This window comes from Merops nubicus, unplaced genomic scaffold (assembly GCF_000691845.1).
Source record: "Merops nubicus isolate BGI_N331 unplaced genomic scaffold, ASM69184v1 scaffold4596, whole genome shotgun sequence".
In the NCBI taxonomy this organism is placed as follows: Eukaryota; Metazoa; Chordata; class Aves; order Coraciiformes; family Meropidae; genus Merops; species Merops nubicus.
Window position 1 is genome coordinate 1 of NW_008614191.1, and position 19,167 is coordinate 19,167.

The following is a 19,167-nucleotide window of genomic DNA, read 5'->3' on the forward strand; positions in this document are numbered from 1 at the left end:
TGCAATATTAGTAAAGGAATTCTGCTCACTCTGTCCTTTGCCACTGATGTAGCCAGTGAAGTCCTCTACAAGACATCTGCAAATGTATTCTTCACTGCTCCATGGAGGGCACCACATGCCATCCTCTGGTTCTGGCAGTGAGGAGGTCCACCAGTGTGCTCTCTCATCAGCTGGCCCAGCTTGCTGTGTCAATGTGTGCCATCACCCTCCAGCTGATCCATTCTTGCTAGGACACAGCTTTTAAAAAGTGGGTGTTGTCCAGGGAGAATGTTTTCATTTTAAGTTGACAGGGTTTTTTTTCCTGTTTGTTGTCATCTCTTCACCTACAAGGTTAAAGATTTTAATTGTTGGTCATTTTGGAGGTATTCCTTTGCTAGTGATTTCTCCACGTCCAAGGACTGACCCAATCAAAGCTCCTTTCTGTAGGCCTTCTGCTTATCATTCAGGCTCTGAGTGAGTAGATGGCACTTGGTGTATGACTCTTCCAAAATTACCAGAGCTTTTGTATGTCTAGGTGTCTGAGCACCTAGTGGTGAGTGCTAAGAGCTGTTAGCATTGCAGTTAGAGCCCATAGTGTGACCTGTCACAAGGATTTGGCAGAAACACACAATTCCATAGCCAAAGGTTCAGAGTTAGATTTTTTTTCACCTGTTACTCCCTTTTACATATTGGCTGCTACACTTGGAGAAACATCAAGTTTCAGAAGTTAACTTCTGCTCTTTGAATTGCATGGAAAATTAGCATGGTTGTGTGAACATTTTCTTGTTCCATTTCAGGTGAGCAGAACGGTAACAGGAACCCTGGTGGGCTGCAGATAGGTGACCTTGTGAACATTGACCTTGACTTGGAGATTGTCCAGTCTTTGCAGCATGGACATGGAGGATGGACTGATGGCATGTTTGAAACTTTAACCACCACGGGGACAGTGTGTGGCATTGATGAGGATCATGACATTGTAGTGCAGTACCCAAGTGGCAACAGGTTTGTTACCTAGCCTTCATCACTGATTCTCACAAGCTGCCTTTGTGATTACTTGGTGCCAGAAACTTTCTGTTCTCTCTTTGTGTCCATTATTTCCTTGAGAATTTTTATATTCCTTTGACAGTGTGGAATAATGACTTATCTTTAAGGACGCTTTAGTGGAAAAAGGAGTTTGTTGTCTCTCTCTTGGTGAAGATGTGAGTCCAAAATAAGGAATGTTGTTCTGGACTTACTCCATCTTATTTCCAATGTTCCAATTCCATGTTCTTCCCATGTTGCTTCCTGACAGTTCAGTCCTTTTGTGACATCTTCCCCTTCTCTACCCGTGTCATGTCCTTCTCTACCTGGAAAAATTAACTATATAGCTACTTTCAGGACTATTATATTGCTGTTGTCTTGCTTCCCCTTAGGCTGAATATTTCATTGCTCCTACAAATGTGTATTTTTAAAGATTACCCTTGAAATAATCAGCTAATGACCCACAGAGCAGTTTATGGACAAAAACCAGTTAACAAATATGCCATAGTCTCCAAGTGCAGAAAGTTGGTAGGCATGCAGGCAGAACCTTCTCCAGCAGATAGTTTAAAACCTGTGAATGATTCCTTGCCTAGGTGGACGTTCAACCCAGCTGTGCTCACCAAGGCCAACGTTGTGCGAAGCGGAGACGCTGCCCAAGGTGCAGAGGGAGGGACCTCTCAGTTCCAAGTGGGTGACCTTGTCCAAGTGTGCTATGACTTGGAGAGAATCAAGCTGCTGCAGAGAGGTCATGGAGAGTGGGCTGAGGCCATGCTTCCTGTAAGTGGTTATACATTTGGATTCATAGGATGGTAAAACATGTGTAATATTTCTAGCTATGATTAGTAGTATCTGGAGGTTGTAGGAGTCAGTGTTCTTCTTCTCAGTTAGAGGAAATGTATTTCATCAAATGCAGTGGAATGCTTGCTCAGATGTAATCTCCTTAGCCTGGTGAAACTTAGCTAAAGGTATTAGTGACTGTACTATTAAACAGCTTTAATAAAATTTGTGACACGTTATAAAACATTCAGATTTTAAAACATTTGATTTTTAGTACTATTTTCAGTTGATGTTTCCTTTAATTCAGACTTTAGGTAAAGTTGGTCGGGTCCAGCAGATCTATTCAGACAGCGACTTAAAGGTGGAGGTCTGTGGGACATCCTGGACATATAATCCAGCAGCTGTCTCAAAGGTGGCATCAGCAGGATCTGCTATAAGTAATGCATCTGGAGGTGAGTGTGAGGATTAACCAGTACTGTAAGTATGGCAGGTATTTGTGTTAATTAAAAAGCCATTAGTAAGTACTAGCACTTAGTTTGTACACAAGGTTAATAGTATTCAGAAGACACACTTGGGGTTTGGCTAATTGATTTTACACCTTGGAGAAAGTCACATGAAAAAGCTTGCAGTCAGTCTGGAGATGTTGGCTGGAGATCTTGGTAAGGTGCTTGGCCTCAATGCAGGTGTCTTTGGAGGTCTGATCTAAGGACTTTAAATGACTGAAAGGGACATCAGATTGGATTAGGGACTGGGGCATGAAGAGTGTCACTGCCTGTAGTGAGCAAAAGTGCTTCTTTAATAGGTGGTGTGGGACAGCAGGCATAAGGGAAGGACCTTTTGCAAACAGTTACTCAAGATAAGGTTTTCTTAAAACCTCTGGCTTATCATTTAGTCAGACATCCTTTGACTAATTAAAATTGGATTTTTTTTATTTTGTGTGTGTCTGTGTAATCACATTTCAGTTCTGCTGGAACTGCTCATTCATCATCATGAGGTAGAAAGGTATCCAGTGTGCTTTACGTTCTGCTGGCTGTTTCACAGATCAATTAAATGGGAATGTTTTTCTTTTGGGTCCTAGCTAGTTTTTTTTCCTCTTCACATATTTTCTTTAATGCCAAGAAACCTTTCTACAGTTTTCTAGACTTTTTTCCTAGGGAGGCATAGATATGGTGAGTTTTCTGCAACAAAGACAAAGTTGCAGTGGCCAGAAAACTCACTAGAAGAGTAATGTGACTTTCTGTTTCAAATCAGAGAGCAGAACATACCCTAAATTATGCTAGAAGATTAAAAAAAACCGTTTCCAATATATAAATTTTTACCTTGTCTCCAGTATTCTATATTTTGTGGTAGACAAATTATTTGTGGTCAATCAACTTTGTTCTGAAGCATCTGATGTGACAATCTCTATTGTCTGAAGGGCACTGGAGTGCAGCCCTTTCTCAGAAGTGAATATTAATTTAGAGCTGCCATATTTTGGTGGTTTGTGTTTTACTATGGATATGACTCTAGAAACATGCCAAATTTAGCTGTTAATTTTGCTGTTCTTGTCTGAGTAGGATTGTAATCCTAACTGTCTGTTTCATAATAATAGAGAGGCTATCCCAGCTGTTGAAGAAATTATTTGAAACCCAAGAATCTGGAGATCTCAATGAAGAGTTAGTTAAAGCTGCTGCCAATGGAGATGTTGCTAAAGTGGAAGACTTGCTGAAGAGGCCAGATGTAGATGTGAGTGTTGTGTTCTGGGAGGACCTGTAATGCTAACAGAAGTGAAGTGGTGCTGGATACTCCTTACCAGTCAGTGGAGTGAATGGAAGCAGCACAACTGGTTCCAGTGCCTCTTCTCTCATTTATTTTCCTTTGAACTGTGTTGAGGGTGTGTGAAAGTAATGCTTTACACCCTTTGTTTTTTGGTCAGATTTTATCTTCTGTTGTCTGCCCTGAATTAAAATTCTTTCCAGTCTGCCAGAGTCAGTGGAGAGAACCAAACACTCACAGTTAGTGAAGGGTCTTCAGCTGCTTTTGGCTGGGGGGACGAGGGGATAGGAAGAAGGAGGGTAGATTTTGGGGGATTCTTTTCCTGCTGTTGTCATGGGGTTTGTTTTTTTATCTCATGAGGTGGATGTTCTAATCTGTTCCCTGTCACATCCCAAGACCAACTTTCCTAATCACCTAGTACTGAAAACTCTAAAAGAAAATACTTAATTGGCTCAGAGAAGTTTCAGGGAACATGTTTTAAAATTACAGTCAGATGTTTTTCTCACTACAGCAGTAATAATTCTTGCAGATAAGAGACTGAACTCCTTCAGCTCTGAGGATTGATTTGTAGCTCAAGATTACACAAAACATGGTATTTTGTTCAGACTGACTCCTGTTGCTGCCATAAATTAGAAAATGAAGTTAAATATATTGTAGAGCAGAGAAGTGGTGTCATTGTGAGACCTGTTCTCAAAATCTGGCCTTTAGAGTAGCCTGAAGATGAAAGTTTTTAATCCAACTGTTATTAAGGTTCTGAGGAGTTGACTTATTTAATTGATCCTTTCCTTCAATCTAGCTAATGCTATAGAAATGAAATTGAGAAAAACAAAGAGATGATCTTTAAGATGATCTGCTAGGAAGGAAGCTGTCTGACAGTTTTTCATTTGATATTTCATACATGTGCTGTTTTGAGTTTTCCAATACAAGTGGGTGGATCCTGCAGAAGTGTCTCACAGGGATGTGTGTGTCTCATGCAACTTGTCTCCAAGTCTGGATGTGCTTCCAGGTGAATGGACAGTGTGCTGGACACACAGCTATGCAAGCTGCTAGTCAGAATGGCCACGTTGACATCTTGAAGTTGCTGCTGAAACAGAATGTGGATGTAGAAGCAGAGGTAACCTAAATATTTCAAGATACACTTTGTCTCTCCATATGTTTTAAACTTGGCTATGTACAGAAATAACAATTCTATTCAAGTTGACTTCTTTTTAAATGTCAGAGTGGGTGAAAAACTGCTTTGCTTGTTGTGATTGTTCCCAAATTGGCTGCCTCCTGACAACAGTACAAAAGGTCAATATCTAATTCTTTAGCACCTCTAATGAAGTGAAATGCAATGCTAATACAACTAGCTATGTAGGCTAGTATGTGATTGCAGTGGATGAAGCCCCTTCCTGATTTCATTTCAACAACAGAATCCAATGCAGTTGCACACTTCCTGTGGCATGCAGAGGAAAAGATGTTGTTGGATGCTGCATCTCCAACTTCAGATACTTACCATGCTTTTTTCTCTAGTGTTCAGTGAGGAGAAAGTTTTTTTTTTCCCATTCTTAACTAAAGCAAGTTTGGGTAGAAAGTCATGACAGTATCTTGGGTTAGGAGTGGCCAACTCTGCTTCCAGGTTTTCAGTTTGTGGGTTTTTTTTCTTTTAACTTCACCCCACAGGGAAGTATTAATTTTGTTTAGGTTTTTTTAGAGTTACTGTTGGTGAGAAAATTATCTGTCAGCATACTGTGATACTTGTATTTTGAATTGATTTTGCTTTGTTTACTTCATAGCATATATCATTACAAACTAGACTAAGCTGCTTTTCATCTGTCCTGTGGGACCAGAGCTGCTGTGTTAATCATGTGGGGGACTGGTACTTTCTTTTCTGGTATAAAGAAAGGTTAGAGCATTAGAGAGGGAAGTGAAAGCATTGATTAAACAGCTTCAAGTTAATACACCTGCTAATCTGCTAGCAGTAGAATTATTGAGTTCATGTTTGCTCAGGCTTCAGAAGTATCCTAACATTATCATTAACATTTTTTAATGTAACTTGTGAGTTGCTTAAGTGAAGATGATATTACTACTTAATTGCATTAATTATTATAATATTAATCATATATATGATTGTTTCAGGCTTTAAAACATGTCAGCTGTCTATAAATCAGTAATGTGAAGGCCCAGCAGAGTCATTTCATTCAGCAGAGTCATCTTTAGGTTGGAAGGGCAAAAATTTAGTCATTCTCATCTTGTAATTGTGCAGATTCAAAACTATTTTTGCATTCATGTAAAATACATTACAAAGGAAAAAACTTTCAAAAGGCATTGCTGGAGGAGAAGCAAATTAAGAGGAACTAAGCTTACCCAAGGGAGGCACCCAGTGCATGCTTGGTCAGTCATTTTCCCCTCTTTACAATTGTTAGTATTTCTCCATTGTCAAAATTTAGGTTTATAAATACATAGTAATATGTATTATTAAAATTAGTTAGAGGTTTAGTTAGAAACTAGCTTATAGAAGTTATTATTTCATTGAAACCTGTTATATACCTTTTCAGTTTTAGCTTCTGTATGTTGTCATTAATGCCAAAATCACTTGATTAATATTTAAAAATACTTCATGAGTACAGTCCACTCTTACATGTGTTAAAATAACCCAAACCCAAATAACCAAACCAAAATTTATTACTTTCATACCTTAATTCTCAGTTTCATCCACACTGAAACAAAACTGAATTTAATCAAAGCTTTAATGCTGTGAATCATTGTCACTGTAGAATCAGAACTTCTAATTAATTTCCACATCAGCCCCAAATTAACTTTGGAAAACGTTTATTAACTGAAAACTAAGACACATATAACAAAGTCTAATAAATACCAGCTTAATTATATGAACAAGGCAGTTCTCTTGTCTTATACCGGGATTTGGAGTTTAACCCTGGACTGCTGAATGTGAGGTATTTTTTGGTTTTGTGGGTTGGGTTTTGTTTCTGTTGATTGGTGGGGGTCGTTTTTCCAGTGGTTGCTTTGTAGTAGAAACCCAAGTGAATCTGAGTTTGAACACATCACACAGGTCCAGAGCAGCTGCTGAATACGGTGTAGGATGCCATATGTCACAGAATATATATATGTTTATATTCAGACTCTTCATCCTTTATTGCTGTGGTTTGAGGAGTTGTTGGGTGTTTGAGTGTGTGTGTCATGGTGATCCAAGTTTTCTTTGCCTTTGAAGGAATCAAATACGCGCAATGTCACAGCTTGATGTAAAGCGTATAAATGTAAATAACGTGCATAACTCAACAGATTAAACTGTAAACTGTATTTATATAGCACTGTTAGGGAGCGAAGGGAGGGTTAAGGTGAGGCCTGTGCCCCCAGGACAAGGACGGGGACCGGGCGGTGCACCACGCGGCCTTCGGGGACGAGGGGGCGGTGATCGAGGTGCTGCACCGCGGCAGCGCCGACCTCAACGCCCGCAACAAGCGGCGCCAGACGCCCCTGCACATCGCCGTCAACAAGGGCCACCTGCAGGTCGTCAAGACCCTGCTGGACTTCGGCTGCCACCCCAGCCTGCAGGTAAAGGGAACAGAGGAAAGCCACTTAGCTGCTGAGTTGTGTGCTTGGCTGGGGGGGTGGTGAGAACGGGGATGGAAAACAGGAGTGAGAGGGATGGACCTTGTGAATACATGTCCCGGGCTCCGCCCCCTCTTGTGCTCAGCTGTTATAAAATGCTATGAAATGTGCTTGTTTTATTGAAAAAAAAAATGTGCTTGGCTGGGGGGGGGGTTAGAATGGGGATGGAAAACAGGAGTGAGAGGGCTGGACCTTGTGAATACCTGTCCCGGCCTCTGCCCCGTCTTGTGATCAGCTGTTATAAAATGCTATGAAATGTGCTTGTTTTCTTGACACTATTCTAGCCAGTTGATGCTAACTAGTATTCCCACAGACTGTAGTTACCTGGAATTGTTAGCTTGCTTTCCAGACTAGCTCCTCCTCTGTTGAATCCACAGCTGTTTGCTCCCCCTGCAAGGCGCAGCTTTGCACTTTGGGGCTGCTGATGCTCTGAATGTTCATAGAATCCTTTAGGTTGGAAGGGACCTTCAAGATCATAAAGTCCAACCATTGAGCCATTAGGGCTCTAAAGTCCTCTGCTAAAACAGATCAGATTCTGTCAGGGTTGGAAGGGACCACAAGAATCACCCAGTTCCAACCCCTCTGCCATGAGCCTCCAACTAGATCAGGCTGCCCAGAGCCTCAGAAGCCTTTTTTCAGAAGTGTCACTGATAGAACTATTTAGCCACATTCTCTTTTAAAGTGTTCACCATTTTATCTAAAAAGCCCTCATGCATTAGGGCCTCAGGTTACCATAATTTCAGAGGGAGTTTTATCTGTAATGAATGTGGCAGAAGCTGTGAGGTGTGATTGCAATCTCCTGCTGAGAAGGTGTAGCAGAAACCTGCTGTCAAACAAGCAAGTATCCACGTTCTGCAGGAGCTGGATGCAGCTGCACCCAGTGCATTAAAGTCAGAACTGGTGAGTTTGAGGAGGCTGCAACAGAAAGACAAAGCTGTAACATCCTGGGCAAATCAGGCTACACAGTAATAAAACATTTACCTCCTTGTTTTGCCATATCAATAACCAATGATTTTTTTAAGCTGTATATCCACATAAAAAAAGTGAAATTAAAAAGGTAAAATTACTGAACGTAGTGACTCTTATCTGTTTCCACCTGACTATAGGTACTATCTTAACCTTGCTAGCATCTATCCAGACAATATTTAGTGTTTATTGAACAGTAGATTTCATTGGGCTCAATACTTGTTTTGCATATCAATAACCAGTGATTTTTTTTTTAAGCTGTATATTCACATAAAAGAGTCACTATATTCAGTTATTTTACCTTTTTAATTTCACCTTTTTTTATCTGTTTCCACCTGACTATAGGTACTATCTTAACCTTGCTAGCATCTATCCAGACAATATTTAGTGTTTATTGAACAGTAGATTTCATTGGGCTCAATACATCAGACTCCTTATTAAAAGTGCCTGTATAGCATATGTATGATATTCATGTGTGATACAAATATACATGTATGATATATGGGTAGTCAGAAGAGATGTGTCTGACTTGAAATTATAGAAATCTGTCTGGATTGGCTGCTGCTATAAAAATCCATCTGAAAAAATAAAATTGCCATTGAAAATAATGAAATTTCAGGTCCTGCATGTGTGCTGAGAAACTCCAGTGGGCACATGCCAAGCAGGCAGGGGAATCAGACTGGTATTTAGCTGGTCAGCACTCTGCTACTTCAGCCAATTCACTCTGTAAACAGAAGCATATGTTAGTCTGTAAACAATAAATTCAGGCAATATGATCAATTAAACCAAATCAAAGCTACATAATTTAGTTTTGGCAAACTGGTTCACACTGGTTCAAGTGTTTCTTGTTCTGATGCTTTTGGTTTGGCAATTTTTGATTCTCACTGTGAAGATTGTCAAGATTTGGTTTTGAATTAGTGTTTTGCTGAAATGTTCAGTTCCTGTGTTAGTTTTGCAGTGGAGTCAGCATCAGTGACAAAAGACTTCCTGACTTATATGGTGCTAGAATTTTACTGGAAGTATAAATCTAGAGAGCTTGCCTACATAGCAGCAAATAAGCTTAAATGGATGTGTCTTCTCACTGTGAGTCTAGGGCATTCCTTTTCAGTCCAATCATTCAGCTCCTTGAATAAGTAATAGACAAAATCCTTCTAGGAATAAGTATTTTTCCCTTATTTGGGATATTTGAAAAATAAAACATCCAGCTAAAAATACAGATTCTTTGCCTGCTCAATTATACACTGAAATATTTTAGTGTACATTGTGTAATATAATCTGCAAGTCTAAAAAGCTTAATATTGCTTACGGCATTGGCCTTTGCTTCATGGAAAAGGGTCTGCTTCAGTTAAAACAACAGAAGTGCCTAAGCTTATTACTTGGACTGCATTTTATTTTGATTTGCTTATGCTTTTATTTCATACTGGCTTTTTGGCATTGTCTTTTACATGGTTAATTGATGGCTCAGTCTTGGCCTTCATCACTCAGCATTCCCTGTCTTCTCCCTGCCTTGCTAGTCTCCCCTCTGTTGTGTTAATTTTTGTTGCTGTCCTGTTACTCATAAATTGTGGCATAGGCATCAGCTCCATCTGGAGATGAGGTGTAGAGAAGCTGATGACTACAGGAGGGTCCTGAGTACTAGGAGGTGCAGGGCATGCCCGAATTCCTGGTGGTGATGTCACCACAGAAGCCTGGAGCCCTTGCTGGGGTCACTCCCTGGAGGGCTGGCAAAACCCCAAGATCAGACAGAAAGCAGCTTGCTCTGAGCTCTGCAGTGTAGAGACACTGAGGTCTGAAGAGCTGCTTCATGTTTGCATAGCCAGTTTTCCTAATGCTTCTTTAGCACCTTTTTTCTTTAATTTGGCTGCCTGTAAGGATTGATGTGAGCTGTTTCTGCTGTTAGGACTCTGAAGGGGACACTCCACTCCATGATGCCATCAGTAAGAAGCGTGATGACATCCTTGCTGTGCTGTTAGAAGCTGGAGCAGATGTTACCATCACCAACAACAACGGGTTCAATGCTCTTCATCATGCTGCACTAAGAGGAAACCCCAGGTAAAAAATATTTTAAATTTTATCATTTGTCAATGGAAAACAAGTGCATGGGAGGGAAAGGTTATGGTGTTCTTTCAAAAGATCCTTAAACTTGCATGCAAAATATTCTTAAATTGTCATGTTGCTTGGATATGCATCTTTGTAAAGCTTGGGAAGCCATCATTAGAGGGAAGCTACTGGTCTGTTCAGTTCAATGCTGCCTTCAGGTGACTCCAGATCTGTCTTCAATATCATGTGGTGGCTATAAAGTTTTGCCAATAAATATTTTGATAAGTACATATTAAGATCTTAAGCCAGGATTTGTAAAAAGGTTTGTCCCTTCTTCTCAGGTACTGGAATTGGGAAAGGGATTTGACTTAAAATTTTGGATTATAAAGTTTATTTGCAATTATAAAGTAATCTTAGGATTGTTGTGTTAAATTGTAATTGTCACTCTAAAGGAATATTTGATTTTATTTTCTTAAAAGTATGTACAGAAGGATTTTCTCATTTCTGCTTTTATATAGCAGCTTATCTGAAAAAAAGTTAGGTTTAAGATTTGTTTTGTGCTAGCTGCATACTATGCATCTACATTCCATCTTCTGTTAGGATAGCTTTCAAAATCATCACACATGGTGGTTGGAAGTGTTGATAGGAACAATAAATGTGTTTACAGTTTTCTACAGTTCTCATAAAAGTTCTGTAAGAGAAAATGTCAAGGACCTAGAGAATAGAGCTTATTTTTGACATTCAGGAGACAAATTCTTTCAAGTCTGACTTGGTAACTCACTTAATGTGGCTTTTCCATATTTACAGAAAAGCATTAGCCAGGGGTAGTTTCCTGTCTCCAGTTATCTTGATGGGATATTTTTTTATTGGGCTTTTTTTTTGTTCTGTGGTGCTTTCTTCAGTCTCTTGTGAGATGCAGGAGAAGGATATAGAAAAAATGCTCTTTACAGGGATGCTGAAGGTTTTTCTGTGAGTGAATGTTTTAGGAGCTGTAGGCTTTTACTTTTGTGGAGGGATCCAAATTGTACTTTGCAGCATTAGATATTTTACACATGAGTTTGGGAAGAAATTAAAATTTAAAATTTTTCAAAATAGATTTCACTTTTTTGTTGTTCTGGCCAAAAAAATCATTATAGTTGATTCATTTAGGAGTTAAAAAAGAACCACCAAGATTTCAGTGATGATTTTTAATTTCATTGTTGATTCTGTAGTGCTGTCTGACATCTTTGTCAGCACATGGAGTGCCCCTTCAGCTGTGTGGGGTGGGGGACTCCCCTGAGGGGAGGGAGCCCATCCAGAGGGGCCTGGACAGGCTGGAGAAGTGGGCCAGTGCAAACTGCAGGAGATTCTACAAGGCAAAGTGCTCCTGGGTTGGGCCAGTCCCAGGCCCAGTTACAAACTGGGTGCAGAGTTGGTGGAGAGTAGCCCTGAAGAGGAGGACTTGGGGGTGCTGATTAGCTCAGCATGAGCTGGCAGGGTGCTCATGAAGCCCAGAAGGCCAACTGGGGTGCATCAAGAGGAGTGTGGCCAGCAGATGAGGAGAGGTGATTCTCTGCTCTTGTGAGACCCACCTTCAATAGTGCATCCACACAAACTGTGCTGAGTAGAACATTCAGAAGTGTTTCATTTTTCATTTGAAAATAAATACTTCTATGTTAAATATTTGATAAACATTGTAACATAGTCATTTATGTCACACAGCACAGATTTCTTGGCACTTAAATCTTCTGTGACAGTTTGGCAGTGTTTTCCAGAAGCCAATGTATAGTGTTTTGGAGAGCACCCTATTATTAGTGGAATATTTCTCCATTTATTGGTGTATTTCTGTTCATACTTTGTGAATTGGTGGAGAAATAGAACTTTTGGTTTTCATGCTGACATGTTGAAATGTAGATTGGATGTTACTCAGCTTATGTTGGAGGTAGCTTTAAATTTGTGCATGGGAGATAGAGCTAAAAAGAAATGTGAAACAAAGTTGAGATTTTAATACATGGTTTCTTGGTTTTGCAATTTTTAACTGAGTCATATTAAAAGTGCATTTATTTTGGTCTTCTTTCAGAATACAGTGAACCTCAAAGCTTGGCAGACTTTGCCTTTTCAGTGTTAATGAGATTCTTTTTTCAGACAGAAGAAAGAGTGAAATTGAAAACACTGTACAGATTGGGGTTTTTGTCAGTGTTATCAACTCTTGGTTATGTTTGATCTATTCTCATACCTCTGCCTTCAGATTTTTGGGCTGAAGACATGACTGTGAAGTGTAGATGTATCTTATATCTGCTGCCCCAGTTAGTTTTAGGTTTGCTTTGTATCCTGTGGAGAGAGCTTTATTCACACTGCAGCTAACATCTTAAACAGAGGCTGTTTTTAGAGCTGACCTGACTTTGCTCATGCATACAACTGGTTCTTCAGAGCAATAAATTCTGCTGGAGTTAAAAAAATTAAAATATTGGGGTAGGTGGCAGTCCAATAGCAAGCAGTAAGTCATCTTCATGTTTGTGAAATGGCAAGCAGGAGATGGTGGTGTAAAGTGGAATTATACTTCTCCTCCATGGCTGTCTTACTTAATAGATCTCTTCTTGTTTTTAGACTTGCAGATGGTTTGTAACTGGCTGGCAGTGGAATTTGTAACTGGTTTTAGTGATTTTGGCAGGTGAGGTTTCTCACATGTGCTTAGTGTTAATGAAAGTTTTGGAGACTTTTGTGTTGCATTTTTGTGGAGGTCCTCACAGAGACAAGTTATGAGGTAATCAGAGCTGTACAATTATTTTCTAAACCAGTAAAAGGGATTTTTTTGGTTTCATATTTGCAAACAGTGTAGGTTAAAGCTTAGTTGAAGCTGAGGGCAAAAGAAGCATGCTCCTAAAACCTCTTCCTAAAGTATTATGTCAGAAAATGCTTTGAAAGAAGACTTGTGTTCAGGTTGATTTGGAGAAGGAATATAACCTCCACGAGCAGACCTATAATTAGATGGCAGATAAGCCTGTAGCTGTTGAGGTCAGTGACAAATTTATTACCTTTAAATAGTAAATAACATGCCCAGCATGTGCAAGATGGCAAATACAGTTCCTATGCTGTGAAGTTTCCTCCCTTGTGCAATAAAAACCAAGGGAGGGGACACACATGTGGAAAGAGAGGTGCCCAGAGAGCAGACTCTCCCTCCATTGCCAGCACTGTTCACGACTGCTTCCTTTTCATCAGGGGCTGGCTGCTTGGGTTTTTCTGAGGACAGTTCTGTTACAAAGGGCAACAGGCTTGAGGAAAAACAGAAGAGACAAGAAATCATTGGAAAATGTGTTTATTTCAATATTTACCTATTTTATCAGTGTTGTAAGAGATCAATTTTTACTGACTGTAATAATAGACAGGTTATTAAACAATAGTAGCTGTTTGCAAATAAAATTCTGACATTTTGGAGTATATAACTTGCTACACTCTGTTACCTTCCATCTTCAAACTGCCTAGAATAACTGAACTCCACTGCAGAGAGGACTGCATAATACTCTGAGCAGACTTAACATCCAGTTTTAACAATGTGAGAAATCCTGTAGTGATCAATGCATAGCTACAGCTGGTTGAAGGGGACCAAATCCATTGAACAGTTGATTTGGTTCCATTTTACCAGCTTTAGCAAAGCATTGGAGTGCAGGAGGGTTATAATTCACTCACACATTCAGTACATGAACAGTTCCCAAAGAACATGTGGCTTTCTCCTGTGCTACACGCTTTGTTTCTACTTGCTGCACATTTAAACTCCTTCACCAGTTTGGAGACAGAAAAATGGAAAGCTGTATGCCTGAAAGACCTGTGCAGGGTCTGGGTTTGTTCTTCCCTTCAGTATTTCCTCGAGCCTCTGTGGATGAGTCTCAGATCAAATGACAGTTACAGTTTTATCTTTTTTCTGTCTGCAGTAATGAAATTCTAGAGCAGCAACCAGAAACCACAGTCTCACAATCTCTGCCCATGTGGAGCTCCCCTGACTCTTGATGCTAAACTCTGCTGGGGAATAAGGTTTCGGTTTGTCCCGTCCCTCCCTTCATTTTCTGGCAGGTTCCCTTTTGCAGCTGCTTTAACGCTCTAGTCGGTTAGCACAAGTGTAAATGTCAAGTGCTTTCAATTCCATTACTATATCTCTGGTTAGTATTAACTTTTTAGGAATGATTATATAATACAGCAAGATAGATATTTTTTTTCCTCTTTTTTTTTTTTCCCTGATAGCATTTGTTAAAAAAAAGCCAGAACAGTACAGCTTCTCATGAATTATCTGGAGTTGCATATGATTTCTTCTAAATTAAGGTCCTTAATACATTTCTGCATGCTCATGTAGCTTTTTTTATGTTGTGTGCTGAATTCTTTGGGCTGCAGTGGGAAGCTGGGGCCGACGTTAGCTCACTCACTAGTGAGGAGTCTGTCAAGCACAGTCTACATCTGTTTGCTGCACAGTCTGATGCTGGGGAGAAGATTTATGTGAATATATTCCCCACACCATGTATCCTAATAGAAGCATAGCAGGTGCGTCACTTGGACCTCAGCATTAAGATGGCTATAAAATTAGTTTCTATTTTTACCAGTTAGAGAGGAACTGTTTTACAGATACAGCTGCTCAAGTGTGTTTTGGATGGCAATACAGTTCCATGCACTGGCCATATCGGGACAAAAAGCGGCGGTGGAAAAAAAGCCGCGTAGCATTTGATAATGTCAGCATCTGTTCTCCCTGTCAGTCACACAGCTGAAATGCTGCACTTACAACTGTGTCAGCAGATGCCCAAAGTTCAGCGTGTGCTCGGGGAAAGTTGAACAGCTGATCTAAGTGATGAATGTGACATTTCGGAGTGACTGGAGGTGTATTCTTAGAGATAAGCTAACATGAACTCTCAGGAAGCAATGTCAACGTGTAATTTTAACTTCTGTCTCACTCTGAACTGTCATTTTGTTTCAGAATGAAATTAGGATTTCATACAAAGAAGGCAGGAAACCAAACCCCCTTTCAAAATAAATTTTAAGCTGTTAAAAAGTTGGTTTCATTATGCAGTGGAAGCCAAATCAATTGGTGATGAGGACGAGAACTCTTCAGGAAAAGTAAATGCTTAGCAGTTAACCCCTCTGTACAAATTGCTTCTGTGAGCATGATGGAGTGCAGTAGCACTGCTCCAGTTAGGAAAAAATACTACAATTTGATTTGTTTCCCACTATAAAGCAGGTTTTAATTTAGATGTTAAGATACTGTAGTTTTCAATGCCAAAATAGGTACTCATAAGAGAAATAGCTTTAAAACAAGTATTAATATTTTACTTAAAATTGTTCTGATAAGGTAATGTTTCTTCTTGAATATGTTATACTGTAGTTTCAGGCAATAAAAATGGCAGGGTATGTACAGTATTAACTAGTTGAGAATTATGTATTTAAAAGTAAGTACAGTATTAACTAGTTGAGAATTATGTATTTAAAAGTAAGATTAGCCATCTAAAAATCATGCATTGCATTTTTTTCTTTTCCCAGACATTTTAGTAAGCACAGGGGTGCTATTAAATCTTTAATCTAGGCCAAATATGCCTACTTATAATGGACATAGTCTGTTTAATAACTGCTTTTGGAAGGCTGCTGTCCTGAGTGGGAACAGCCAGATCGATGAGCTGCGGCGTCCTGCCTCAGGTTTTTCCTTGTTCTTGAATTTGATGTTGAGTGTCTTTATTTAGGGATAGTATCTGCTGGCATATTCTAATTAATACTGCTTTTAGAACTTGAAACTGTTGCAGGACACTTTCATACATAGCTTTTAAAATTTTCTGGATGCTATAAAGTCAGATTTTTCATGGCTCATTTTCTTAAATTTAGATTTAAAATAAATTCCGCTTGTTTGAAAATTGTATTTAAGGTATCTTGCCTTTTAGGTTGTAATGGTCATTTGTGTTTTCATTTAGGAATCTGTCAATAGCTTTAATCCACTGACTAGCAGCCGTGGCCTAGAAATCTCTGTATTGTCACTTTTTCTGTGCATAAACCTGATGCTGCACTTTTTATCGAAGAGCTTAGTGAGCATAACAAGTGCTGCTTTGGAGAAGATTCTAACTTAACTTTCATATATTAAATTGCAGAAGTTGTTATACTCAATTATTTTGGCTATCCATTCCTCTAAATCACAACCTTAATTTCTTACCTATTTCTACTTGTGCCTTAGTTGCAAACTGTAGGTTAAATATTATGTGGTAAATTTAAATACTGCAATCTGAAGTACACAGAATTGGCTGCCATTAGTAGAACAATGGCTTGGGTTTAATTAGTTACATTTTGATAATCAGGCTTTTAAAATTAGTTTAGGATCTATTAAATGAGAAGTATTGATAATTCTAAATTTTGCAGCTATGCTGTGGTGTATTTCAAGAGTTCATTTTCAGCCTTATTTTGAATTCTTTGTTTACAACTCCTGTTCTGCTTATCAGCTGTTAACAGTTCTTCCAACCCACTTTTATAGCCATTTAATTTAATGTTTTGTGATTTGTTACTAACAAGTAGGAGTTATTTTGGCAATACCAGCTGACCCTTAGCAAGCTAATTTGCCACACGGATGTCATTCAAACAAGAGGGAAACGTGTTTCTTCCAACAGCTGTTTAGTTTCCTCTTACTGGTTGTTCCATGCCTGCCAAAAATACATACTTCTTTACATTCCATAGCATTGTATGTTCATATGGGTACATAAAGAAGTATGTACTCTGAGCAGGTACACACAGAGCTGCTCAACTACCTCTCAGATGAACCTGAAAAGTACTTTGTTGTATTCCTTTGCTGTCATGAGGTAAAATTCAGGCTGACGACTCTTTGGAAGAACAACATTATCTTTAACTGATGGTAGAAATTAAACTTACTGTTCTAACTGGTCTTTGCAATGCCATTTACCTGCACGCTGGCTTGAAGCCAGTTATAGTTCATTGTTCTGGGATGGCACAGACATGAGAAGTGCTGTTCCAAACTTTTGCAGCCTCTTGCTGGTCATTCCGAGTGGCCACGTTTGAGTGGGCAGTTGAGTCGCTGGCAGCTTTGCAGGGTGTTTTCTTGGAAGTCATAGTTGTATTCCACTGAAAGAACTTCAGCTCCCTCCCAGGTCTTCTAGCAGATTTCCATGCTGGTGTACAGTTCACATCTGGTGTCCTGAAGGAAAGTATAGATTCACCTCATATGGCAGTTATAAACTTACTTTCCTGCCCTCCCCAGACCCACTTCCATGCTTTTTGCATCCCATCCAGTATTCTGCAAGCTCTTTGTAGGTTATATTTATTTATGCTGCAGTTTGGAGTGGTTTAAAACAAACAAACAAAACAGCTCTTGCCTGGTGATCCTGCTTATCGTGAAGATTATGACATTGAATTAAGAGAATAACCTCTAACTGCTGTGACCAGATTTGGATTGTTAGGCCAAAGGTCACATGTGAAAGCTAACACCTATTCAACACTTCTGCAAGCAGCTTTTCTCTTTTTTTAAAATTGGCACTCACCTGCTTCAGTCAAAATCTGGTCCGCACTTGAAATAGTTACAACAACTAAAAAAAACCCCAAAGAAACCCCAAACAAAACCTTCAGAGAAACAAACCCCACGTTTAGTCCTTTTTTGTCAGACTGTGCGCCTTGTTTTGGAATGGTTGTTAAATATTTTATGTACAGTATGGGTTTGACTTGTCAGACGTAGCTTATGGTTGCTTAATTTGCATCTCAGGAGTTTATCAGAGTTAAAGAGGTTTGTCTTTAGAACATTAGAAGGTAAATATGAAATAAGCCTAACAATTAGTAAATGTAATAGTTGTAAGGAAAGCTGAGAGCAGAGGAAGTAAGAATTCCTGCAGCTCATGACAAAAACCTAGTGCAGCTGATAGGGAGCAAATCAGAGTGTAGCAGTAGCTAGCACAGGACTACAAGGAGAAACAGCAATGCAGCATTAGAATCACAGCAGTCACATTCTAGTTCTTAAGTAGGTTGTTTTCATGTACAGCTGAGATAAAGCACCTTGAAAATTTTGCTCAGACCTACTTGAGAACTCGGCATGGCTCTACCACACTGTTTATTAGATTTCTCTTTTTAAAGTTGGTAATTTTTTTTTAGTTGTGCATAGGAAGATAGGAATATATTTCACTGAAATGAACTAGCAGTTAATGGCATTGCAATTTTTGAGTTCATTTTCCTTTAAAAGAATCCTGCCTAACAAGCAAGTCGGGGGGGTTTTCGCTACGAAATTTGGACTAATGTTGTTTTCTTTCAGCCTGCTCTTTACACTACAAATGCTTGATACTTTAACACGCTCAAAATTAAGCTGTTCCCAAAGTAGAGGGATTAATATAACAACAAAAAACATTCTCGTAAATAAGATATACATGCAGAAAGTCACAGGCATCCTTTAAACGTGCAGAAAAATGCAGGTCTCCTCATGGGCTGTTACCTGTAAGCTTAGTATCATGCAGCATTTGCAGTTGGAAGAGAGGTAATGACTTAGAGACACACCAGCAGCAGCCATCTCATCCTGAGTGCTCTCACTCTACTCACTGAATCAGCTCTTCGTTACAGGGGAAGGGGAGGCAAGGGGGGGTGGAGGGGGGTCGGGTCTTACAGTACCTCACCACCTTAAATAGCTAAAACTTAAAACAAAACACAGCATGAAGGCGGGTGCCTGAGTGGCACCTGCTGCCTTTCTCAGAATGCTAAAATATGGATGATGTTGTATAGAAATTATACCTTATGTCTGCTGGACTGAGAGTTAAGACTCCAAGGATAGATGCTAGGAAGCCAAGGGAAGGTGAACTTAGCCCACTGTCAGATGAAAATAATCACAGGCAAAAAGAAAAATAAAAGCCCAACAGAAAAAAATGAAAGCCAAAACCAAGCCCCCAAAGGTGGAGTCGTTTCCAAAAAAAAAAAAAAAGGCACCAAAAAAAAAAGAGGCACGATCGTCTCCCCCCTCCCCCAGCAAATATTGGTTTCTTCTAGTTCCTTAGATATTGCACTGCATCTTTTCTTCCTTGAGGTTGTGTTCCCAGG

General features: G+C 39.5%; 1 protein-coding gene across 1 annotated transcript; it reads left to right on the plus strand.

Annotated features, from left to right (window-relative positions):
- Positions 1-776: 776 nt before the first annotated feature.
- On the plus strand, positions 777-10,161 carry LOC103774703 (E3 ubiquitin-protein ligase MIB1; the record flags this gene model as incomplete). Its single annotated transcript, XM_008942125.1, has 7 exons — positions 777-981; positions 1,593-1,776; positions 2,084-2,228; positions 3,368-3,501; positions 4,538-4,645; positions 6,889-7,086; positions 10,010-10,161. Coding segments are annotated over 7 exons (1,126 nt in total), but the record flags the coding sequence as incomplete, so codon positions are not given.
- Between the last annotated feature and the right edge of the window lie 9,006 nt (positions 10,162-19,167).